This window comes from Glycine soja, chromosome 18, assembly GCF_004193775.1.
Source record: "Glycine soja cultivar W05 chromosome 18, ASM419377v2, whole genome shotgun sequence".
In the NCBI taxonomy this organism is placed as follows: domain Eukaryota; kingdom Viridiplantae; phylum Streptophyta; class Magnoliopsida; order Fabales; family Fabaceae; genus Glycine; species Glycine soja.
In genome coordinates, this window is record NC_041019.1 from 2,009,374 (window position 1) to 2,036,833 (window position 27,460).

Below are 27,460 nucleotides of genomic sequence, written 5' to 3' on the forward strand. Positions count from 1 at the left end.
CAACAATAATAAGTTAATAACCGAGTCCCAAGGTGGTTATTGAATTTATTTTAAACTAAATAATAGTTTAAGTTATAATGTTTATACATTATAAGTTTTATACAAATATTTAATTATAAATAACTATTTGAATTACTTTAGCATAATTATTTAAAAAAACAACAAATTTACTATAAAAAAATGAGTTGGTGATTAAATGTATAAAACTTTTTAAGTGTAAGTGTATAACATTTTACTCATAATTTAAGGATAATATGGTCAAGTTGTCATAAAAAAACAAGAAGAAGAACACACCCCACAGGAAAATAATAAATAAACCCCACCGAATTGTCTCGTGTCTTGGAATTAACTTGCACAGCATTCACACCCTTTTAAAATGCATAAGCTCCACGTTTTTATATAACGTCCATTTCACTTCCCTTGGCAGCACGGTCCCACCTCCTTTTCCCCGTTTAACTTCCACCATATCTCATCCCCACACTTTTCCTCTTCGTTCTTTGCCTCAAATTAAAATCCAACTCCTCTTTCAATTCGCACACACCCAACCCAACCCAACCCTTTAAATCAAAACCAAAAACTTGTTTCCATTTCATACTTCATTATATATGTATATATACATACATATACACGAATTGAAGCTAGCCTATCTAGTATATATCTTACCCTTAGACACAACAAATTCCACATAACAATTTCATCTAGCAATGTTAAAAAACCAACCACAACCAGATTGGCCTGAGCCCATTGTCCGGGTTCAGTCCTTATCCGAAAACTGCATAGATTCAATCCCTGAAAGGTACATCAAGCCTTCTACTGATAGACCATCCATAAGAAGTTCTAATTTTGATGATGCCAATATTCCAATCATCGACCTTGGTGGTCTGTTTGGTGCTGACCAACGTGTCTCAGACTCAATTCTTAGGCAAATCTCAGAGGCTTGCAAAGAGTGGGGCTTCTTCCAAGTCACTAACCATGGTGTTAGCCCTGATTTGATGGACAAGGCTAGGGAAACTTGGCGTCAATTCTTTCACATGCCCATGGAGGTGAAGCAGCAATATGCCAACTCGCCAAAAACCTATGAAGGGTACGGAAGCAGACTTGGAATTGAGAAAGGTGCTATTCTTGATTGGAGTGATTACTATTTTCTTCACTATCTTCCCTTGCCACTCAAGGACTATAACAAATGGCCTGCCTCGCCTCCCTCTTGCAGGTAATTAACTATTCATATATGTTATATAAAATAGGACACAACTTACATACAACTTGTGTTAGTTGGTATTGTTTTCCAATTAGAATAAGAGTTTCATGTTAATGTTTCACCTAAGTATATATGAGTTAAAAGATAATTAGCAAGTTATTAAGATGAAATCTCAATTCTAATTGGAGTTCTTTAATCAGAATAAGAATTTCATCTTAGTAGTTCATGTAATACATCGTATGAGTTAAAGGTTTAACTGGTTATTGAGATGGAATTTTAATATGAACTGTATTTTATTTATATTTGTATTAAAAATAACTATAATTTATACGTTTGAGATTTAGTTGTATTTAAGATTTTTCATTTTTTTTCTAAGCCTATAATTTGTGAGAAGCAAATTTATTTATTTTTCCCACAAACTCTTGTCAAATAAGTTACACTCATTGAGTCATGACTTGTGTTTTATATATAATAATTAGTTGTATATTATTTTATCCAGGAAAGTGTTTGATGAGTATGGGAGAGAGTTAGTGAAGCTATGTGGGAGGTTGATGAAGGCTTTGTCAATAAACCTTGGATTAGATGAAAAAATTCTTCAAAATGGTTTTGGGGGAGAAGACATAGGGGCATGTCTAAGAGTGAATTTTTACCCTAAATGTCCACGGCCAGAGTTGACGTTGGGTTTGTCATCACACTCAGACCCTGGAGGAATGACTATGTTGCTTCCAGATGATCAAGTTCCTGGTCTTCAAGTTCGAAAATGTGATAATTGGATTACCGTGAAGCCTGCACGCCATGCTTTTATCGTCAATATCGGAGACCAAATTCAGGTGAATGATCTTTAATTTCTCTCACACTATTATCCCTATTCAGAAAATGTTTGGCCACGATTAAATTAGTCATCATATAAACAAAAAGTACACGTGGTGGGGACACGTGTGAAGTTCAATTGTTAGTTTTTTTTTTTTTTAAATTAAAAGTTCAATTGTTAGTTTAGTTTCTCCTCAAACAATTGACGAGTCGAAACGTGTCTTTTACAAATTAACAGTTAAGATATTTTCCCGCATATGTTTCTTTTTTCCTCATTTTTAAATTCGCACCGCCTACGTCAGAATGATGAAATTTAAAGTGAGAAAGTATAACAATTCACTCTCCTTTTATTAGTTAAAATTTATAAAAGAAAATTATGAAACATTTATTAAATAAAATGTGAGACACAACTATTTTTTAAAAAATTTCAACCAGACAGTATGTTTAAAAATTATGTTTTCATTTAAAATTAGTTAAGATTATCAATTATTTTAATTAAAACTAATGAAAAATATAATTATTTTGTATTTTATTTTCATACTCAGGGTAAAGAATTTAGGTAATTAATCAGTTAAAATGATTTTATATGTTACTTTTGAATTAATTATTATAAACTTAGTTTATGATAATTGGATGATGCTTTTATTTAGTTGTACCAAAAAAAAGATGATGATTTTATTATATTCGAATTAGATTTTTATTTTATTACTTTACATATTTAATTATTTTGGATGAATCGAATTCCTCACAATAGTTTACCCTGGAATAAAACGGGTTAATAGTTGATTATTTTTCTTTCAAGTTTGGGACATGTATAATATAAAAGGTTTTCTTTCTAAAAAAATTATGCCCACTTACAAAAAGTGGATAAACATTTGACCGAAAAGGTTCAAGGATAGAGTCATAGCTTTGATGTGAAAAAGATTCCTTGACACTATCGAAAAATATATCAATATAGGCCATCGACAAAGCTATGGAGTATGTATATTGATTAGTTAGAGGTAGAGAAAAAGAAAAGAAACATGATATATAAAATAATAAAAAAAGTTAAAGTAATTATAAATCAAGGATTTGAAAAAATTAAAGTTATTTTTTACATGAAATATATTATTAAATAAATCATCTTATACTAGCTAGGTATAGCTCAGTTGTACTTTTGTCATTGCTGTGCTTTTATTCATCCTTTCTGAACCGTGAAAATTCCACAGTAACTAATAAAGTGACCAATTATAACCTTACTATATGAAAGTAGAATAACTGCTCCCAATCATGTGCAACTAGCTTGCGTTTGTTTATTTATTTGACTGTTCAGGACCCAATAGGCCAATATGTTCCTTATGAAATACTATTATTTCCACTCTGACTAAAACGGTGGAATATTTTAATTTGTAAGAATATATGAAACGCACAAGGACAATGCATTTCGTCTCACTACCTGACCTAAATAATAATAAAAAAAAGTCATCACACAAATCAACTGTCTGAAATGATTCTCAAATAAGAAAATGTCAGATATTTAGCATTAGTTGCTTATAAGAATTTCATATCAACATAATCAAGCAAAGTGCATATTGCTTGACAATTTTCCTTCTCATTGAAATTCAAGATTTATTTGCATATATTTAGCTGCTTAATTATCAAGTCACAAAACTGTATTGGTTAACTAATTTGTTTGTTTTAATTATGTGTATGATTAGGTTCTAAGCAATGCAATTTACAAGAGTGTGGAGCACAGAGTGATAGTAAATTCAGATAAAGAGAGAGTTTCTCTGGCATTTTTCTACAACCCCAAAAGTGATATACCCATTGAGCCAATAAAAGAGCTGGTAACACCGGAAAAGCCCTCACTCTACCCAGCAATGACCTTCGATGAATACAGACTCTTCATTAGAATGAGAGGACCTCGAGGCAAATCTCAAGTTGAATCTTTAAAGTCTCCCAGATGATCAATTCTGCTCATAGGCTTTTATTGCTTGCATTCTATGTCCATTTCAAATAGTAAGTCACTATATATGACGTGTTTGGTTTCACGTCTTTACAGCGTGCGTGCGTGTTTAGTTTCACGTCTTGGATGTGATTTTTTTTACATCTTAGATGTTATTTTAAGAAGTTAATAGTTATATATAGTTTTCATGTCTGAAATGTGATTCCTTACTTCTCAAGAGTTTACAAGCACGCTATACCTTATTGGTGTATAATTAATTGTAAATCTTGTAACTAGATCGGGATTTGTTTGCACATTGAGCCACAGAGTAAGGATATGTAAGAGAGATTGGATATATAGATATGATATTGTTTTGAAAAGCTGTTTTCTACTTTGCTCTGTAATGATGGCTAAATTTGATGGACAATAAAGATTCTTCCAAGGTGTGTAAATAAAACTAGGTTTTGTCCCCACTTCACAATCGATGATTGTGGTGATAATGAAGCACACCATAATTTTAAGAAGAGTGGATATATATCATCATATCTGGATTATTAAATATAGACACTGCTGTCTGCTTGATAAAGGCATATTTCATATTCATGGTATACTACACCTTCCGGTCCTTTTCTTTGCCAATTGTTTATTGCTAACCATAAAAAAATATTCCTTTCGAAATATTAGTTCATTTTTTTAAAAAACTATGAATATATTTGGTATATCACTCTAGTAATTTATAATTTGATTTGATCAAAATAAGCTTATTGACACAAACTTATTTTAATAACTTTTGGTTAATTTTCATAAGTTATTTCAATCATCTTATAACTTATAAGCGAGCAACTTTTTTTTATCCTTATTAAGTTACTTTTTTTTTCCAATTTAGAAACTATTTTGCCTACACTACCACTTTTAATGATGTCATGTTTTGTTTTGTTCTCATATTCACATAGCGATAACGTGCATCCTCAATAGCATTCGTGTTGGATCGTCAATTGTCATTGTGGTGTCACCCTCCTTAACACACTTGATCTTTATGTTTAAGAAGAATATTATTAAAAATTAATTTAATGAACAAAATAAGTTTTTTAATTTATTTTTTTGAAGAAGAAGGAAAATATCACAAGAAATAAAAAAACAAAACAACAACTATCCTCTATAATATAAAATCATCAAATCTTTATCGTTCTTTTATAATATAAAAAATTTAAAATAATTTTTCTAATTATATATAATGTGTGTTGTATATTTATATAAATAAAATATATTTTATATTATTTTACATTTACCAATTAGTTTATCAATTAATTTAAACATTTTGAATCCAATAAATTATTTTCCTTAGTTTGTAACTTATAAGTTTTTTTAAACTATTTTGTAACTTTTTAACTTGCTTATGAGCTAGTTTTTCTAAACACATTATAAGTATAATATTACAATTTTTTAATCCTTATAATTTAGAAAATAATAACTTCACTTTTGCAATTAAATAAGTAAAAAGCTTTTAAATAAAAGTTATGATAATTAAATTAGTTTTTAAAAATTATAAATATCCAAAAAATGGTCTTAAAAGTAAATGAACAAAGGTTTAATTTTTACGTACTGTCAATTCAAAAAAAAAATATATATATATATGCTATTAATTTATTATCACTCTAAGTATGACTTTTAAAGTAGCTAGTTATTTCAAAAGCCAATAACCATAACCAATAATTAGATTATACGCTTTTTAACACTGTATATTTATTTAAATCAAATTCCGTTATAAATAAAATTCTAAAATAATATCATGTATAACACTTTTTTTTCTAAGTTCATCTAAATACATCTGTAACCTACCCTTACAAAATGAAGTACAATTCTAAAATATTACGCTGCTTTCGTTTGCAATTCTAAAATAATATCACTCTAAATTTATTAAAGCAGCATAATATCATTATTTTAGATGCAGAATCACATGTACTTTCGTTTAGTTTTTTTACAATTTGTCTTTACATGTGACTTGTAATCTTGTTTGTTTTCTTTACTGTTTGAATATTTGTGTGGATACATTCGTTATTATCCTTAAACAATAATTAAAATATGACATGCATGCAACGAGAAGAAATTTAAGGACACGTCATACTAATTAAAAAATTTAATATAAAATAGACTTTTAAGTAAATTAATATATTAAATTAGACATGAAAAAAAATTAGGGAAAAGAACCTATGACAAGTAACAAATAATAAGTAAGATTTAAGCCTTAATTTTTTAAAATAGGCTAAACTTATTTAAATAAAATCTCGTTTGACTCACGCTATTTTCATTATCCCTATTCTTATCCTTTGTTTAATAAAAGAGAAATAAATGGAAAGAAAAGAAATAAATGACAAATAAAAAGTTGAATGGTTTGACAGAGATAAAATGAGGGGGATTGGAATAAAAAAGTTATGAGGTTCATTATTAATTCCTTATCAATTCATCACATATTTCTTTTCACCTATTTATCTATTTCCTATTTATTTATTTTCATTATTCCTAAACTAAATAACTTTGTTTCTATTCTACTTCTTATATATTTCTATTCACCTTTTTTAATTTCTAGTTATCATATCTTGTACTTCTTTTAATTTTTCTTCCAACCAAACATATTTAGAAACTACTCTTGGGATAATCAGCAGTAGTGTTTTGAATGGAAACCCTTTCTGGTTTCCTCCTAACCTGTGGTTTTTTAGATAGAAACTATCTATAACTCTCCTCACCCCTTGAAATCTCTAGAAAAATCTATCAGTACGATTTTTCGTTTTATCTTTATGTAGGATTTTTTTTCCTAATCTAATGTAATGATGTTTCTGTCATTTGCTTATCTGATTATATAATCTCCTTTTCCTTTGCAAACAGGTATTTCGTTTTTGCCACTGGCTGATTGATTGCAAGAACTTGTGTCCACCAAAATCAGTCTCATCTTTTTACAAAGAAAAATTAGACAATTAGTTGTGTTATTAGGGGCCTACTCAAACTGCTGCAAAAAGCGCCAAGTTCTGAATTCAAACTTATATATGATACCACCGTAAGAAGAAAATTAACTTAGGTATAATTTAAATTTATTTTTTAGAGAAATTAACATGATTTTTTTATAAATTAATTTTTGCATAACTTAATATTAACTCAAGAAAAAGTTCTATTTTAAGTTTTTTTACAAATATTTATGAAGAGATTTATCTTTAAAAAAACTCTAAATAAATTAAACTAACTCCATTATAACCTGAAAATTAAAAATATAAACTATCCCAGCAAAGCATGTACAAGTCCTCATAGAAGAATTATCAGCATGATTTGAAGTGTCGCCATTTTTTTCATTTACATATATGATATTCTATCTTAATAATAGTAAGAGATAAACCAACAATCATTATCATGCAGTGTAGTTTGACTTAATATTGTTTTATGTGTGATCCCTTGATAAACAAATGAATGCTGACATATTCATGTTGCCACTGAGCTTTATCTCGCATTAAAACAAACGGTTTGAGTTGAATTTTCTAAAACACCGATAGCGTCCAAAGTTAGCATTATCAACTTTTCATTAAAATAAAAGTATACCTGTTCATTCTAAAATAGTTAGCGCTGTAAGTTATATATGTGGTTTAAAAGAATTATCAAATACTCTTAATTATCACGTGATTAATTGAAACTGTACATAAACTAATATAGAATGCTTTATTTTGATAAATTAAATGTCTCATGTTACGTACATGATAGGGCACTTTTCTTTGCGTATGTGAAATGTGAATTTGTCGAACTCTGATTGGCTGTTAGCATCACAATATAAAATATTCCCTAATAATGGTGGAAGCAGTTATTATGTGATGTGGTTAACCTTTCATTATTATATATATATATATATATATATATATATATATATATATATATATATATATATATATATATACCTTTCATTTTCTTTAAAATAATGTCGTAGAACACCATATTGGGTTTGGGTTCCTTTTGGTAATTTTCTTAATGTTATATACATTAATAAATTCATTTTTTTTTTTAAAATAACTTTATAATATTAGTTTGTCTGAAAAATTACAAGCTGCCAAAATTTTCAAACTTAATTGTTAATACTAATCATAACTTATAGACAGAAATTACAAATATATATATATATATATATATATATATATATATATATAATTACAAACATATTAAAATAATATAGTATATATCATTATCATTTTCATTTTTGAGAAGTACACCCTACGGTTTTTCTTTATTTCTTTAGCTTTCTTCCCAGTTTGTCCCACCGGTGACTTGTATGAACATTTGTCGGATAATAAAGTTTGAACTGATACTTAATACAAAATGAGATTAATGGTTATGTATTATTAATATAATAATTCTTACATAATTATTATTATATAAATTTTAAGATAATTATTATAAAAGTTAACAAATTTATTAGATACTAATTTATCATCAAATGATATTATAAACTTGTGTGTTTTATATTGTTAGTATATAACTTATTAATTTAAATATTTCTTTAGTCTTTAGTATTTTTTTGTTTTTAGTTATTGTAAAATTATTTTTTTATTTTTAGTCCTTATAAGTTATATTTATTTCATTTTTCATCTTTATAATACTTCAGATAATATTTTTTTCCCGTTCAAATTATTGTCTAAAGTGTTTTAAGAAATAAAAACAAAAAAAAATTGTAAGGACTAAAAATATATTTTTTCAAAACAAAAAATTAAAAAAAAAAATGTATTCAAACCTAACCTATTTTCTCACGCACAATTCATTTTATTAAAAAGTTGATGATGAATCTTTAAATAAGATTAACTACTTCATCTTAAACTTTTTTTACACCATATTATTAGAGGCAAATATTCATTCGAAAAATTAATGGAACTTTATACTATTAACATGGTGAAAAAAATTAGGTTGAAATAAGACATTTCTTGTTTAAAGATTAAATTAATTATTAATTATATGAAAAGTTTATAACAAAATTAGTATATTTTGAGTTGTGCAGTACTTCTTTCGTTCCAAAATAAATATAATCTTAAGTTGTTTTATTTTTACAAATACCAAAATAAATAATAAATAAGCGAAAGAGAATAATAATTTTACAAAATTAATATTATTATTAATATTACATTGAAAAGTTAAAATAAAACTTATCAAAGATAATAGGAAAAAAATAATTAATATTATACATTAGAAAGTTAACATGACACTCGTTAATTTGGGGATATTTTTCACAAAGGAAGTACATATTTGATACTATTAACATTGATCGTATTTGTAAGAATACTCTGAAATGGAATTTGTAGTATAACTCACTTTATTACGAGCTGGTGAATACTTTTATATACTTTTTTTCTTTTGCATATAGAATAATCAAATCGAGATCAGAACTTATAATTTTATGTATACTACCCGAACTACCAGTACCTAAGTGTAAGAAAAGTGAGGAGCATAAATTTGGTATAACTTTTTTTTTTAAAAAAAAAATTACATCCTATTGCAAATTTTCTCATTCTGTTGTTTTGCGGTATCTGTGAATCACTTATTGTCTCAAACAATGTAGAAGGAGTTGAACACTGAACCCATGCATGTAAAACGTAAATATGTCACAAGCATAAAATATTCGTTAAGACAAGAGGAATAGGTGCGCTGTGCACATGTCCCAAATCTAAAAGCTTAAGGATAAACATCATATTCTAAACCAAATTTAAACACAAAATCAAATCATTCACCACCATTAAAATAAAATAATCATTTGTCTCTGATGCTCTTCTGTGGCCTGATGCAGCAGCTAAGGTATGTAGCTGGCCCAATTGTTCCTCACCACATGCATGTCTTAATTGGGCTCTGTCCTTGGAGCTAAATTCAAATTAATGATTATACATTTAGGATCGGTTCAATACAATAGACCAAAAGTAAATTAAGATGAAATTTTTTAATTAAAATAAAATATAAAAATATGAATTCCATCTCCTTTTATTATTTATTTCATTTTTTTCTTTCTCACTGCAAACGAACGAAACCTGATACAATTGGATGACATGCTTTGCTAGCATAGGACTTTTGATGGAATGTTAATGTTATATAATTGCTCGTCTATGGGGAACTAAAAACTGGGACCATTTTTGAAAACAACAAACCTTTACTATACAATGGGCTTAAAAGTAGTTACATATATTCCTGACGTAATGATTCATCAAAAATAAAAATTTAAACAATGGAAATGGTTAGATATCTCTAAATAGAATATTGTCCATACAAAATTTCAAAAGAATTATAATTAAATTTCATGCATATTCTGTGCAGTTAACCGTTTATTGTTAGAAAAAAAACTTATTTATTAGTCTAGTTAAATTAGATTTTAATAATCTCATGCATATTGTCCTAGCTAGCTGGTGCCTTGTTTCAATTTTACTTTCATTTTTTTTACTGAAAAAAAAATGAAAAGTAGCTGGTGTCTTGTTTCAATTTTACTTTTCATGAGTGACACGAGACTCCTATAGATGCTGCGGAAATCCTGGTTCAGGATTCTTTATCTATCAGATAATTTTCATGTTTTGTTTATTTCATTATGTTTTATGTACCCAAAAAAAATTAATAATCGGATGTTAAATGATTGGTTCGTTTTTCAGTATCAATTGACTTGATGTTTATTTATGTTATTATTTATTTATTTGTTGTTAATTATTGACTAATTTTCATGATAATAGCAAAATGTCCGTACATAATTTAGAGAAATTTCCAGAACCAGTCCAACATAATTTAGATTAAAGTTTTTTTTTTCCTTTAGGGAGTTTTTTTTTGTAAGGTCAAACTCTATTTTTACATATATATTTTAATAAAAGAATTAATTTCTATACATTATCGGTATAATTTTTTTATATGGTCAATCAGTCAAAAATACTGTAATTAAATTTTAGAATAATTATTATAAAAACAAAAAATTTATAATACATGACAATTTATAATATAAAAAATTATAATATAAATGCATTCTAACTAATATCTTAATAAAATATTTCTTAAAACAAATTAATCTAAATAAATTGTCATGCATTTCCATTCCAAACCCTATTACCTGTGCCAAATTAACGTGCATCTTTTTCTTTCAATTCTACCGAACAAATGAGAAAGGAAGTTGTCGTGCTTCCATTTATTTTCTTCTCTTCTTTTAAATACGAGCAATCATGTTTATGGTTATGGGTTTCGATCATCATCACCATATATTTTTCAGCTATAAAACATTTCATTCCAACTGTTAGATTTGTTTCCTATTATCAATATTAATATAATTTCTTTTTTTTTATTTGGTTTATTTAACTACTTTGTACATGTGTCAAAAATTGCTCGTTCTTAATGTATTATTGTTAGTCGATTAATTGAGCGATGTACTATCGCAATTAATTAATGCAATTATAAGATAAATTAGGTTTGGAGATTCTGGAGAATCAATTATAATTCCTATACATTCTATTGATTATTGATTAACAAATTCATTAGGGTTCTTGTGTTTTTCTTCTTGTCAAACATGATCATTGGGTGTTAGTAAATTTAAAACTGGTAGTTCACAATAAGAAGAGACACGATTGTGAAGGAATTAAGTTACATGTAAAACAATAAGCTAGGCTTTTCCTAGGTTGAATTGTTAGAAGGAGTGAAAGGGGAGGTTGGCATGTTCCAAGGTCACGCAGTCAAGACAAGTTACAAGCTACAAGAGCTTATTAATTGTAGTACTTACAAATGACGTATCAAGGAAGGTTTATAAGGAGAAATTGAGCATAAGATCTTTATGTTTTCACAGGTCGATCTAATGAACTGAGCCAAACCTTATTGCCTAAGAGAAAAGATTAAAGAACGAGGGAAAATGATACAAACAGCAGAAGTATTGAAAAAATGTTAATATAGGAAGTATTTTATTGCCTTCATAATGGGATTTGGGATTGTTCAAGATTTGGATTGATATACTGGAATGTTTTACTTTGAGTCATATATACTAGAAAGAATGATCATACACTGGAATCTTAAGGTTATGTTTGGATAAAATTTGTGAACATAACTTTAAGAATTTCAATGTACATTCTTGAATTCTAAAACATAAAATGAAGATGGAAGAATTTGTTTTTCCGTAGGAACTAAACTAAGGTATTAGAAGTTTATAACAATTTACATATAATGTTGAATCAATTTAACTAAATTCCCTCAATGAATTTGTTGTTTTGAGAATAAAAGTATTTTTGAATTCTTTAAATTGACATCCAAACATATATTTCTTAATAAGTTGACAATGCAGTGTCCAAAATCTGTGTTTGAATTAGATCCCCTGCTCCGGGATGTTCCAGTGGAACATCCTTAGCTGGTAGAGCAACCTTCCACAACTCATTGGGGTTGCCCATATGGCCATGTAAGCACACGCATGTTATCTTTTCTACAGGAAAAGTTTGGTCTAGTTTTTTTTTTAAAAAAAAAAAAACTAATTCGGTCTAATTTAAAAACTTATTTAAAGGTTTATTTTGTAATAACATTCATAAATAACTCAAAAAGCTCACTTTTAAATAAGCTAAAAAAATAAGCCTTTATGTAAATTAACAAACGTCTTAAGACGAATAAATATACAATTTCAAGAAATTATAGAAAAAATAGTAATAATAACATACATCAATGATAGTATATTTATAATAATCTAAATATGTCAACTTCTTAGATATAGAAAACTTTTTTAATAGCCCAAATTAAATAAATATTTTTTTTAAAATAACTATGATATACTTTATTTAGTAAATAACCTTAAATGATATTAAGTTTAGCTTAACATGAGTGAGGTCATATTCATCCCCTATCTTATTGTTTATCCACATCTCTAGGTAAGTACAACAATTAGATGGATGTATTTGATCAAGGGCTTGAAAATCCCCAAGATCGAATTGTTTCCTTGCAAAACTATATTAAGGTGGGTTTGTATTAAAGGAGGCTTTGAATCCTAAAGCCATGGAGTGGACCAATGAGAAATGCCATGATTTTCACTCTACAAGTTCTAAATTTAGCTCCATTATGCTCCCTATGCTTTGAGGTTACTTCTGTTGGATGAGAAATCGCAGCTTTTCTTTTCTCCTTCCTATCTATATTAAAAAGAAAAAAGAAACTTTTTTTTTACATAAAAAGAAATCCTTTGAAATATAGAGATGTGATTTAAAACATAAGGTATACTAACAATAAAAAATCAATGATTGAAACTACGATAAAATACACAAACATAAATAATAAATTATAGTTAAAATTGTAACTGTTAATTTTCGTATTAATAATTATAACCACACTCTATCTCTAAGAATTCACCACCCCTTATTTTAGAATAGATAAATATATTTTTAAGAAGAAAAAAAAAAATCGGTGACAATGGCACCTCATGCTTATAATCATAAAACACAAACCTCTTATTTTTGGGTCTTTACCGATTCATCAATATATGTATTAATCAATTACATCAAGCAACAGCTTAGAATAAAAGAAACAAAGAAGGCATTTGATTTAAATATGCAAAGGATAATCACACATAGCACTAGCTGCAGATTACATATTATACACAATTAAAACCTAGACAAACAAACCCAACAAAATAATAGGATTGAAGGCTAAATTAGTTTCACTATATGCTACAGCTAAATTATACATCCATACAGAAAAGACAACATTTGCTGGTTGAAGTCAGTCTAAAATTATCCTTGGGGGAAGGTGTACACCAGCAGCTTGCTCAGGACACGTAAAAAGTTTTACAATAGAACTAGCAGTGAGGTTGTACCTTCTCTGTACTTCTGTAAATCCTTCACATAGAACTTCCTCCACCCAGTTCTCCACCTCCCTATCCCGGTCTGAAACATATTGAGCTGCAAGAAATTGGTCCATGACTTCTGTCTGGATCTGCAATGCACACTCGGATCCAAGAATTTTGTTGAAGTTACTTCTGATCACTTTCAACACTCTATCCGCAAGTGCTTCAAAATCATAAGGTTTAAAAACAACTGTTTCATCAACCAGATCACACAAATCTTGCAACCAAAGGTTTTGGTTCTCAGTTGAGACATGATCAGAGTTTCCATCATTTGTTTGTTTCTGTTCATTCTCTTCTGCTGGGAGATTCAAATCTAACAGCCAATTTGATGTTGTATGTGCCCTTTTAGCTGTATCAGAGAGAAAATGCAGATCATGAAATTTATCGTCACCAATCAACTTTCGTTTGTTTAGGATATTTAGATTAGGAACCGCATGTATTGAATTGTTAGTTACACTGATGCTTTGGCTTCTGATGTCTCCAATCACATGTTCAACTTTTATCTTGATACCTCCCCCTTTTGCCCTCAGTATTCTTTCCTCAGAATAGTTGGAAGGTTCCCCTCTTGGCATCAAACTATTTTGGTAATCTGAGAAAGAAAAAACAAACATTGTATTGTTTACACTAACTTCTCGTCCATGTGAGTCTGAAATTTTTCCTGTCTTGATGGCTAGAGACAAACTATTTTGAGCTAGAATATCTGCCTTTTCTACATTTTCAAGGAAAACCACAGACAGGGGTTTCTTGCAACACTCCCCTACAATAAAATCAAGGGCAGTCTTCCCTCTGAATTTCACATCGCATCCTTTCATTTCTTCAGAACTTAGATCCACAAAAATAAAGCTTTCACGGCTACCATACAATAGCTCAGCTAGAGAAACAGCAATTTTCTTTTTACCAAGTCTATCAGATCCAACAAAATTCATCCAGATGTCCCCAGGCTGATTTGGTCCACGGTGTTTAACCCTCTTTGTTGGGCTGCAAACAATTGTTTTGATGATAGCCCGTAAAGCTTCATCTTGCCAGGTTACCTCCTTGGAAAGAACTTCAAAAAGAATTTTGGGATTTTTTGCATCAACTTGTCCACAATAGTCAAAACTTAAGCAGGATGAAGACTGGGATGAATGCTTCAAGATATTCCCATCAGCCAAATTAAAGTTTTGAGAAAATCGACTTGGGATTTCCTTTGGAGGCTCCATTGTATATTGAACAGCGGGTTTCTTCAATTTATTGCTGGTAGGAGAAGAGTATATTCCTAACCCAAGATCTGTGGTTACAGAAGTTACAGATGTGGGAGACATTTGACTACCATCACACACACTTGAATTGGACATGTTGCATGATCTTTGGTCACCTGACTCGTGATCTTCCACTTTCTGGAACATCTCAGCAAGTTTTGAATTATATTTCTCCTGCTTTGCCATGAAAACTGCAGGAAAAGGACTACTTGATTGTGATGTAGGCATCATTTGCATGCCAACAGGTACATGGGAGTTGAGATTGATGTATTCACTAGGTGATTTGCTGCTGCAATTGTCAGTATCTTCCTTTTTCTTTTCAGCACCACAATGAAACCCCACAACAGTTGGAAAAGTAATTGCATCTCGCTGGTGCAGATGCTGGGATAACTTGTCAAAGTTCTTATGCAGTGACCCAGATTCACTACTATCGAGCAAAACACCATTATCTTTGGTCTGCACTGAATGAAAGAAAAGTGGTTTTTACACAAACAAAACAAAAAGGACTCCATCGATAAAGTAGAAAACAACCGCAGATGATTTACAATACTATCAACATAACTAAAGTTACATTAACAAATGATCTGCAAGGATGTCTTGTAGGAGGGGACTTAATTGATAAAGTATAAATCAACTCCAGATTATTTACAATACAATCAACAGAACTAAAGTTACATTCACAAATTATCTGCAAGGATGTCTTGTAGGAAATGCTTTCCAATTCGCTGTTTTTGCATTAATTGCTATTTCATTTATTTTATTGATTAGTGTACCTGTTGTATTTGCTTCTCCTGAAGGTTGGTCGAATAACAAAAATGTTGTATTTTCCGGTACATCATTATGGATTGGATTAGTGTTTCTCGTGGGTATTCTTAATTCTCTCATTTCTTGAAGCTCTATTTATTCTAGATAAAAAACGAAATGACCCCTCCCCACAATTCTTTCGGATTGTCAAGCACATTAAAAGGTTGGTTTTTGAAGTGCTAACTTATCAATTACCAATACAAAACGAGCAAATAGAAAAGATTATAATGCAATATGGTTACGGTTGCTAATGCAAGCCATTTGATTTTACAGGTACAATCAATCAGTAAACATATGACAACTTGTTTAGTCTCATTTCCGGTTCCTGTGCAAAAAAAGAATTATCAATTCCCTAAAAAGGCAAGGAGCAACCCAATTAAAACATTTGATCAGTGAAATATTTTTAAAAAATTTACTCACCACAACAGTAGAGCAAAATTTGTTATTGTTTATAGTATAACTTGTCATATTGCATCTTTGAAACAAAAAACAACAGTTCATTTTTTGTTGATCAGCTGTTAAGACCACACGTCCCGACAAATTAAGAGTCAGCAAAAGAAGTTTTAAAGCCTTTGAAACATTAGTTTTAAGTACACGTTACTAGACTAACCAGTTACTTTAAACAAAGAAAAGCTTGTAATTTCAAGAATTGCACAAGCTTATTCTTTACTACAACTGTGCACAAGTATTTTTTAGCGGGATAAAGGAAAAAATTACCATCAAAATACACAGTACAAATAGGTCCATTTCCCCAATCAAGCTTGTTCATAACTTTTTTCGAAAGGGTTGCTCATAACTTATGTCCACCGGCCATAGCATGACCTTAAATCTAGTTTGTTTTAATTTTCTCCTTTTTGGGGTTGGTAAATAGCCGCATTCAATTGAAAAATTGCTCAACTTTACAGTCTATACAAACAAATATATAATATAATAATAAATTGAATTGTTGTATCTGAATGCTACACACCTTAACATTCAACCCCTTTGTTGAGCCAAATTCTGCAATCTGCAACCACGGAGGCAAGTTAGATTGATGCGGATCAGCAGCTGAAGAAGCAGAAAACCTTTCCTTGGACGAAGCAAGGACTTCATGTTCACACCTTTCCCCACCACACTGGTGACAGTGGGGAACACAATAAAACGAGCCACTCAGTGGAGCTTTCAAATCAGACTGTGACGAAAAGAAGCCACCAAACGGTACAAATGAATCCATTAAGCTGTAAAACAAAAAATTACAGTTTAGACAAAGATCCAGTGTCCACTTCGTCATTCAAAAACAATAAAATCACCATAACATAACACTAACACCCCTTACTTTTAGTACACAAAACCCAAACCCAACTATGTGCTTTAAAATGTCAGCAATGTTAAAAACACTTTTTTTTGTTACACATAACACAAGGAATATCTTGTTTGTCAGACTAATCTCTTTCAAGGAATCTGAAGACACTCAAACGCGAGTTACCAGCTCTCAACCAGATTTTTTTCCATACACAAGTTAGGATTCAAACCCTTTACCAGCTACTTGAGATTTGAATCCATCATAACTCGAATGAACCACTTGTTAGTGCATGTTAAAAACACTTAATTCAAATTAACAAGGCTTATCCTACGAAAAATAATAAATTAATAAATAAAAAAGTTAACACACTTAAACTCGAAGGAGATATAAGATACATCCAGTTGTTGGGAAAAGGGTGAAAGGAAGGAAGAAAGTTTGCGGATTGAAATCCTCCAACTAACATTTCTAACAACCTAAAAAAAAAAATATTAAAAATTTAAAAAGTAATAAACATAAGCACATAAACGACACCAAAGTTCACGAAATGGAATTATTATAATATTTAAAAAGCGTGTTTTACCTGGACCTGGGACGGTGATAGGATTCGGAAAGAGGCTTAACAGAGGTAATAGGCAGAAGCTGCAAATCCCAATCTTTCTCTATAGAAGGAAACTTCCCCACGAAATTCAAGTAATTATCGTAACTAGCAGCAGCACCCATCAACCAAAACTTGTCATAATGAACCTGCAACAATTTCGCTAATTCTCCAACCACACCCCTCAAACTCTGTCCCTCACCACCACCTTCTTCATCGTCGCTCACAAAACCCTTCAAGTCCCCGAAACTCACCACAACACCGGGCCCCACACACTGCTCCGCCAAATTCCCAATCTCCCTCACGCGCCTCCCCACCACCTCCGCGTCCCCACTCGCCACCTCCTCCGCAATGCAAACCACGCGCAGCCCCGACAATTCCACCGGCAGAGCCCCTTCTCTCCGTTTCTCCACTGCCTCGGCAAAGCCACGCAGAGCGTCGCCCGCACACGCGCCGAGAAGAAGCGGATTCTTCCCCCTGCTCCGGACCAGAACCTCCCCGATTCGCCGGAAATTCTCTCCTCCGCCGCCGCCGTCCTCGTCACCACCGCCGAAAAAGAAGGGGAACCTTCGCGGCGGCTCGGATAAGTTGCAGAGGAAAATCGGCGGGCCGCGGGGGCGGAGAGGGCGGAGGATGGCGAGCTTAATATCGGAGCTTCGAAAACCGGCTTCGGCGAAAACGCGACTCACCACGGGGTCGTCCAGGATTGACAAGATCAAATGCTGAAGCTCTACTTTGACAGAAGAAACAGAAAACGGTTGCTGCTGAGTTTGGTGGTGAGGGTAAAAGTGGAAGTTATCGGGGTGGCGGCGTTGGTTGGCTTGAGAGCGTTTTATTGCGGCCATGAGAGAGTTCGAGATGGGAGGGTCGTGGTCGGAGGAGGCGTGGTTGTGAGAGGACGGGGCGCGGTCGAGGGAGACGGAGAGGCAGAGGTCGAGGGCCTTGAACTGGAGGCGTGGGGAGTACGCGCAGTTTCGGGCGCGGGAGCAGGCGTCGCGGAGGAGGGGGAGGGAGAGGAGGGCGGAGACGGCGTGGAGCGACGTCGTTTGGGCGTGGCCGCGGCGGCGAGCGACGGAGACGGCCTCGTCGAGGGCGCGGGCGGCGTCGGGGGTTAGGCATTGGCGCGCGGCTGCCACGGGCGTCGGCATGGGGAGTGAGGCTGAGGGGCGCGGGTGGGTGGAGTTTCCTTATTCAGGAAAAACATTAACGGCTGCCTTTTTATTTTGGGCAAGTAAGAAATTTCGAAAAGGAGTTTTGTGGGGACTCCTAATTTTGCGTTTTGCTTGCGGCCTCTCTATAAATAAACACACTGCAACCTGCTTGCATCTACTATAAATTACTACATAACAAATTTCTCACTTATATTTTGTTCTAACCGTATTTAATTAACTAAAGACTTAATTAGTTGTTGATTAAGAAACAACAATTTATTCATTTTTTTTCACAAATATTTTTTACAATTAATTATATTTAAGATATTATCTGACGAGGAGTATGGATTCCATACATTTTTGGTTATATTCACGAGGATATTTAGTTACTTTTTTATTTTTTTATTAGTTGAAAAATATGTTTAATTATTCGATAAATAAATTTTTTAGTATCTTATTGTGTTTTTTTAAAATATTTTGAAGTAATATTTTTTAAAATCTTAGTTTTTAATTTTTTATATTTTTTTATTTTATTCATTAATATATTTATTAAAATCCTAATTATCCTTTTAAAATAAATCATAATTTTATTATTTTTTATTTATTTTATATTTTTAACTATATTTAATTTTTTCAAACATTTAAAATTTGATAAGTTAATTTTTAGTTATAAACTAGCTTTTCAGCTTTTAGCGAGCTGATAATAGAAAATTGAAAAATTATCTAATTAAATTATAAGTATTTAAAAAAATTATCTATTAAAGTTACATAAATGATAAAAATAATAATTTTTTACCTTAAATAGAAAAGATTAAAAAGAAAATTTAATAAATATTTAAGAACGAAAAGTAAATAAATATAAAAATTATAAGTTAAAAATTAGTGTTTTGACAAACATTAGTTCAATTAACTTTTAAAAAAATATTAAAAATTATTAAAAGAATTATTTATCAAACATACAAATAAACTTTTAGACTAATAAAAAAATTAAAATTTAATTAAAATATTTTACCAAACACACTATTAACTTTAAAATGAATGATTAGTATTTTTCTATGTCCCAATATCCTAGGTAGAGCCATATAATATCAACAGTAAATTACTTCCTATATTTTCAACACACTTACATTTTTAGCAACTATAAATAAATAAAATTATCTAATTATGTTAGAATAATCTCTTATTATAGTCAATTTGTGTTCTCAATGATGACAAGTGAATGTGATCAAACCGTTCAGTTGGGTTAGGTTGGATTGCATGTGGGAAAAAAAAATTCTTCAACAAATATGACATCCAACTTGAATAATTTAGGTGGTGTTTTGTTTAAATATTAAATTTTTATTTTTTGAAAATGATTTTTATTTTAAAAATTTTAAGATTTAGAAAATATATATCTAAAATAAAATATTCTAAGCTCACATTGTGTTTTTACTTTTTCACAAAAGCCTGAAAATGTTTTCAGAGGAAATATTTTCAAAATTTTAAACAAACTTATTCTTATTCTTATTTTCTGTTTTATTTAAAAATAAAATAGTAAACATTCAAACTAAGTACCACCTTGCATAATTCCTTTAAGTATGATTTTCTCCTATAAATATGACATCCAAATTGAATAATTTACATTTATATTGATGAAGATTTTATTTTTATCTACCTTTTTATTTTTAGTTTCAAAATTATTAGATCATATATTATATAATATTATTCAATAGATGTAGCTCAAGCTCAGTCGATAACATACGTTAAATATATAAGATTATAAAATATTAATATATCTTACATCTTTAGAAAAGAACAATCAGTTTAAGTGTGTTTAAGTGTGATTTAGTCTTGACCAGTTGATTAATCCATAGTCTATCAAAAGGGTCAAAATTTGTGACAATATCTCATGGTCTTATCAAAAATTAAATGTTCTAATTAGAGTGATTAAAAAAATATTATATAATAAATTTTAAGAAATATTATATAGTATTATCGTTACTATTATACCACTACAAATTATGTTATAATATATAAAAATATATTGTATTATAACAGTATTATATAATGTAATAAAATAATACATTAGAATAGTATTAAACAATGTAATATTTTATAATTCATTTTTTCTACCTATTTTTTGTCTTAGTTTATTCGTCTTTTTTTTTTCTTTTTGCCTGTGAATGAATTTTTTCCACCCATTTTCAGTGTGTTTCATGCTTTTTCGAAAAATTATTTTATTCATATGAATTATTTTTCCCAACCATTTATTACTTGTTCGTATAAGGTTTTTGGCCAATTATTTTGTCTATTTGCATACTTTTTTTTATTCATGTGAATGATTGTTCCTCTTATTTTCCCTATCTATTTGCATGGATTTTGCCGTGCTTATTTAAATGAGTTTTTCACTAATCCAAAAATAATAACATTTTTCACTAATCCTTTCCTCTCATTTACATGGATTTTGTTCTCTTTTTTTTTTCTGCTCATTCGTATTTTTCCCCCTCAATTATATAAACAAACTCATATCATATATAGCTTCCATATGTCATCACACGTTAAGATGAGATCCTCATGCAGTTCCAATTTCCAAACATTGATAATGCTGGTAAACATATTATTCGTAGATACATATATAACTCACTTTATACTACTTACAAACTAAGATTTTGGGGTATAAATTGCACAGTAAAAATGCACTAACTCGTTTACTAATGGATATTGGCAAAATATAAAATATGATGCATAATATGGCGGGACCTAAAGAAGATTGTGCAATTCATTGCATGTTGAGAAATGCGCACATATATATTCTCTCTATTTCAATTAATATGTATGTGTACACTATTATGTATGAATTATGATGTATGGTATAGATCGAAGAGACGAGGTGAGATTTTTATTGGGGCACATAGTTGAGTGAGATTTTTATTGAATCTCTTTGTTTTGGTGTTTTTGGAATTGGGTGAGGGTGGAGTTGAGTATCAAAGTGTCTGCGTCGTCGTCTTCATCATGATCATGTTTATGGTTGCTTTTCTTTTCTGAGAGAAAAAAAAAAAAAAAGAGAGAGATGCTGCGTCCACTTACTTTCTGTGGGCCAACTACCACAGTCATCCTCATTATCTCATTACGTCGTCTGTGTAACTCTGATTTTTTTTTTTATTCCTTCAAGTATAGTTTCATTAAGTTTTAGTCTTTAAAAAAAAAACTTATTAGTTTTTATTATTTTCTGAAATAATATGTACCGCTACTAAGTAATTACGCGATAAACATTATTATTGAGTAATCTGGCGAGTTTCCCATTCTTAAATTCAACTCACTTAAAACTATTCCTTGCTATATATATTAAGAGTGGTGAATAAATCCATCATTTAAGCACTGAGATGCTTTTTTTTACTGTTGCCCCCACTGACTTACCATTTGCGTTTACTGAGAGATAATCACATTTTTTTTTGGAAGTGCATATAATTGATTCAACTCGCGGTCCAAAAGATTTTTATTTTTTTAATCCAGCAGTTAAGTTTATTATTACCCACTAATCCAATACCGAAAGTCAAATCAACACTTTCATAAAAAAATGTTTGAAGTAAGATAATGCTTTCTTATTTTTATATTAAGAAAAATTATTATTGTCCCCTAATTTATTCAACCAGTAAGCATGCTTATTTTTTTAAATAAGATTTTAAATTTAAAAATTATGTGTGAAAAAATTTTCACAAAAAATTAATCTTATACATGTTTTTTACTTAAATAAATTTATTTCTATAAAAAATTACTTATCATCCCAGATAAAAATTATTACGTCAAATTATCAATTTTAGTAATGATTTATTATGAGATTTTATATCGCTTATTAATTTGGTAACCTTACATTATATTTTAAATTATGCAAACTTGACTACAAACACATAGCAATCCGTCCGAGAATCTCCCAAATTATAGATAATAGATTATTCATCGAGTCAAATGTTAGCCAGCGTTACACTGGTCAGAGATCCAAGTCAATGTGTAACTTTTGAGAGTGGAGAGTAAAGTAAGAGTGAGATGGGAAAATAATTATTATGACCAGTTTATTTTGTTTTATTTTTAATTTATGAAATTATCTTTTTTTAATTTGTTTTTGGTATAAATATTAGAAAATAAAAATGTATTTATTTTTGTAGAGACAAATATCTCCAATTAGAGATAATTCTAAATAATTTTATTCAACTCAACTAAAACTACTGTAAATAATAAAGTTATTATTTTTAAATTTTGAATACCATTGGATATTTAGAATTTGAACATGAAACTCCCAATTAAATTAAATTAATTTTTCGTCAATTATGTTTTATAAATTAAAAGTAAAAATAGAAAAAATTGTAATAATACTTACTACAAAATGAGTTATGCTAAAAAAACGATGTTAACAATTATTAAATAATACTAATTTTCTGAAAATCAAGATTAACAAAGTAGATTTATTAACAAAAATGTTATCACACATTTATTAACATCAGTTGTCATGTTAATTGGGCAATATTAAATACATATTTTTAAAAGTGTGTGATATTCATATAATCTTTTATAGATTTTTATTCTGCAAAACTATTTGTATTATTTAATCTATATTTATTTTTGTCACGTTGAAGTAATGTATAAAGTATTTTAAGAATTAACGATATGAAAATATGAGTTGATGAATAAAATTAAAAGAAAAGGAGAAAGGGTCAAAGGTCCCTTCAACAAGCATCATTCATCACTGCTTTTCCACGTGGCCTGAAGAAGCATCCCCTATCAGCATCAGGTTGCTTTTTTACATTTCTTTCCCACTTTAGGTAAAAAAAGCTATGGATTTGACGTCCATTTTGTTGTTACCTTGTGTGTTCGCTTTGCCAACGTTTTCAATTACTTTTCTTTTCTTTTCCTTTTTTTTAAATCACTCCAAATACCAAACACCCTCTCCAATTTTGGGACCTCCTCTCCATAATACAATTATAGTGATATGAACTTGCTTCCACAACCCTACCCTGCTGGCTGCTGCTACATATTCTTCCATTCCTCACTCCTTTTTTTATCATAGTCCTATCTGGGTTTAAAATTCCCACCTGGTAATTTAGACTATTTAATGACAAAAGTAGCATTACATCAATCTCTGTTACCTTTTTCCTTGTTATTAATTATTTTGTTTTAATTAATCTTGTTATGTTTGTAATTGAATTTGAGTAGATGCATTCACATAATAAATAGTTTTTATACTTCTATTCGATTATAAATTATGATGTAAGATACATTTATTGAATTTTTTAATAAATATCTTAAAAAAGATATCAAGTGCATGATTGGTTTCACATGCATACGTGTTTTTAGATAAATTTTTATATGTTTAATTTTTTGTTAAAATATAGATTATAGTTATAGAATTGATTTTAGATTAAGAAAATTTTGAATAAATTTTAGGTTGAATGAAAAAAAAATTGTTAAATTTTGCTATTAATTTTCTTTCTAGTGGAAAAAGACTTTGTATGTATTAACAATTTAATATTATTTTATATTTTTATTCAACCACAAATTATTATTTTTGATAAATTTATTGACTTTTATAAAATTACTTTAAAAATATGCAAATAATAATACGTAATGTAATAAACATATTTCACAGTCGGTATATCACTGTCAAATTCTTCTTTTTAAGTAAATAAAAAATTAAATATAAATCATATTACTTCAAAATTATTTTTGTAAAATGAATTTGATTCAAAATTATGACAATGTGTGAAAATTAAAGTCATTGAATTTTATGGCAATTGCTTCATTTAAAAATAAAAATAAAATGAAGTAGTATTATCTTATTAGCTATTAAGGACGAGTTTAGTTAATTAAAGTATATGTAAGTTTGATTGGATGAATTAATTAAACACATGCAACACAAATCTATCATGTTGAATGTCGTTTGTTTTTACTTTCGTTTTCCTTTTTGCACATGTCCACTAAAGATTAATTCAGCTGGAGGTGCATGCATGTTTAGAGAACTGCAAAATAAATGGGAACATACAGCTAATAATGTTCAACCAGATGAGGGAAACCGCGATGGGATTGACAGCAATCAGATGAAATGTTGAGCGTGAGAGAGAAAGAAGAGCAGCATAGGATTCGTAGGACAGTGTTTGATAACGAGAGGGAGATTGATTTCAGAAATGAAGACAAGCCAAAAGATCCAAGTGTCATGCCACAAAATAACAAGTTGAGGGGGCACAATCTCGCATTAATGGTTTACCAACAGATCATACAATTTTCTTCTTCCAACCAATAACATTTCAAACATCAAATTAGTGATAAGTGTCTCTGCTATTTATCTTCCCCAGTTAATCATTTTCTCGTTGAGCCAGTCTCGAAATTGTGTTATTACTTATCAGAGACTGTATGTCTCACCAAGTCAAAACGTTGTAGTATGTTGTGGATTGCTTAATTTTAGGCATCACAATAAAAATCGACTATGTAGATATCAATTCGATCCTATTTTAAGTTTGATGGAAAAAAATCTATTTTGACAAGTTTTACCGAGTTGGAGAAGCAAACTTTTTGCCCCGCTCCCATACCCGTTCGTTATATATATTTTTATATTATTAATAACATAATTATATATTTATATATAATTCTATTATATATATATTATGTGTAATTGTTAATTATATAGTTATGTAATTTCGTATTTTAGTTTTTTTATAATTATTAAAAATACAAAATAATTATTTTAATAGCTAAATAAATAATTTTATAATTGTAATACTAATTATAAAAAAATTAAAAATAATGCATGTAACTAAAAATATAATTTAACTCTTAAATATGTTTATATTATTTATTCTTTATTAAATTATATATATATATATATATATATATATATATTGATTGAATTAAAATATAATTAATAATTTAATCTATAATTTATTTAAAGTATATGAATAAATATTATTATTTAAAAATGTGAGATGAATTTTTTGTGGGTTTTCTCGAATCCAATAGAATTCGATGAAGATGAAATTGAATTTTATTTTTTCATCCCACCTTTAATAAATCCATAATTAAACCCACTTTACCTTTTATAAGGATGGAGATGAAGATAAGCAAACCCACTTTCAACCCATCCCTTTGTTATCTCTAGTTGCTTTAGGCTAAGTTGTTGGTAAAGGGTCTATAAAGGTCTATGCAAATAATTGTATGGTAGTAACATGAATAGTCATTTTCACACATGACATCAATATTGATATTTAATTTTGTTTGCAGTCATGTACCCACGTAAAATTTGGAGCTATTTAGGTTATTGATAAAGAATTTCGTTATTTGAACAACAATTATATTATATAAGTACTTTTATCTTCCACTTTTTTTTTTTAATTTTTTTTCGTACACATGCATATTAAAAATATAATTAAACTAAATTTAGGAGACATTTTTCATTGTTACTTTTTAATGTACACGAAATATTTTTTTCTTGTTAGAATTAAACCTTCTAGATCTTTTGTTATTTTGAGTCAAGTTATTGAAAAATAAAAATAGCAAAAGCTACATACAAGTGGTTTCATAATGATATATATATGAATTGTCGTTTTCATAAAAGTTATTAATATTGATATATCAATTTTATCATTTTCATAATTACATCTTTTTTATACTCCCATGAAACAGGGAAATATGGAAACGATCGAGTTACATATTTTTAGGAAAAAAATGTTTCATGTCTATATAGCATTTTTTTGTGTGGGAAAGAATATAATATTTTGTTCCTAATGGAAAATGAGTTAAAATCTCAAAAGTTGGCTTTCACTCTACAGCATGGTCGGCAACTAATTTCCTTGTCAACTGAAATCTTCCCAAAGAATTAGTTACTTTTTTTTTTATACTAAAAATAAGACGATGCATCTACCTACAACATGGGTCAGCAACTGCCCCAACTCCTTTAATTTTGAGTGAAAATCTATCAAAATTGTTCTTCTTTTAATAAATAAAAATATAGGTGTGAGGATTAATAGATATTTGCTACTCAAGTCTATATTGACATTGACTACTCTTCAAAGTAAAAGTAAATATTGGTGCCCTGGCAAGAAGCACCCACTAAATTCTTTTAATAAAGCAATAAACCCAATACCCTTTTTCTCCTGTAAATTTTTTCATACTAAATAGCAAGCCCGTATTTGAATTTTGGAATTTTGTGTATTAGTAAGTATATTGTATGTCCATTGTCAAATTGATTAGCCCGTACAATCCTACTTTTTTTTTTGAAACAGTACAAACACACATGTAGTGTTAAGTTCTTTAATCATACCACCACTATACTCCAAAATGTTTCATATCCTTGTTTGTTTTTTTATTTTTATTTATTTTTTATTTCATACGAAAAGGTTAGCTTTTAAAATGCCAATAAAAGAATAGAGAACCCAATGCTTCTACTTGTTTATTTTTTTTTTATCTTATTAGCAGGACAATAATTAGAAAATATAATTAACTAAGGCTATTGATCATCGATCCCTTTCTACTTTGCTAGTAAATTCAATATTCAATAATAAGATTAATTAAATAGACTATCCCACTTCGAAGAATATTTCTTTAATTCAAAAGCTAGCCTCTTAATGAAGTTAACTTCTAGTGCTTAATA

General features: G+C 29.4%; 2 protein-coding genes across 2 annotated transcripts; one reads left to right on the forward strand and one right to left on the reverse strand.

Moving 5' to 3' along the window:
• The first annotated feature begins 424 nt into the window (after nt 1–424).
• On the forward strand, nt 425–4,458 carry LOC114394754 (probable 2-oxoglutarate-dependent dioxygenase At5g05600). Its single transcript, XM_028356430.1, has 3 exons — nt 425–1,210; nt 1,698–2,028; nt 3,706–4,458. The coding sequence occupies exons 1-3, from the start codon at nt 705–707 to the stop codon at nt 3,952–3,954; spliced, it is 1,086 nt and encodes a 361-aa protein (XP_028212231.1). The 5' UTR covers nt 425–704; the 3' UTR covers nt 3,955–4,458.
• Nucleotides 4,459–13,366: 8,908 nt separating this feature from the next.
• LOC114395075 (protein SMAX1-LIKE 8-like) lies at nt 13,367–18,989 on the reverse strand. The gene is made up of 3 exons (XM_028356774.1): nt 17,681–18,989; nt 16,786–17,035; nt 13,367–15,470 (listed from the first exon to the last, which is right to left on the reverse strand). The coding sequence occupies exons 1-3, from the start codon at nt 18,841–18,843 to the stop codon at nt 13,653–13,655; spliced, it is 3,231 nt and encodes a 1,076-aa protein (XP_028212575.1). The 5' UTR covers nt 18,844–18,989; the 3' UTR covers nt 13,367–13,652.
• Between the last annotated feature and the right edge of the window lie 8,471 nt (nt 18,990–27,460).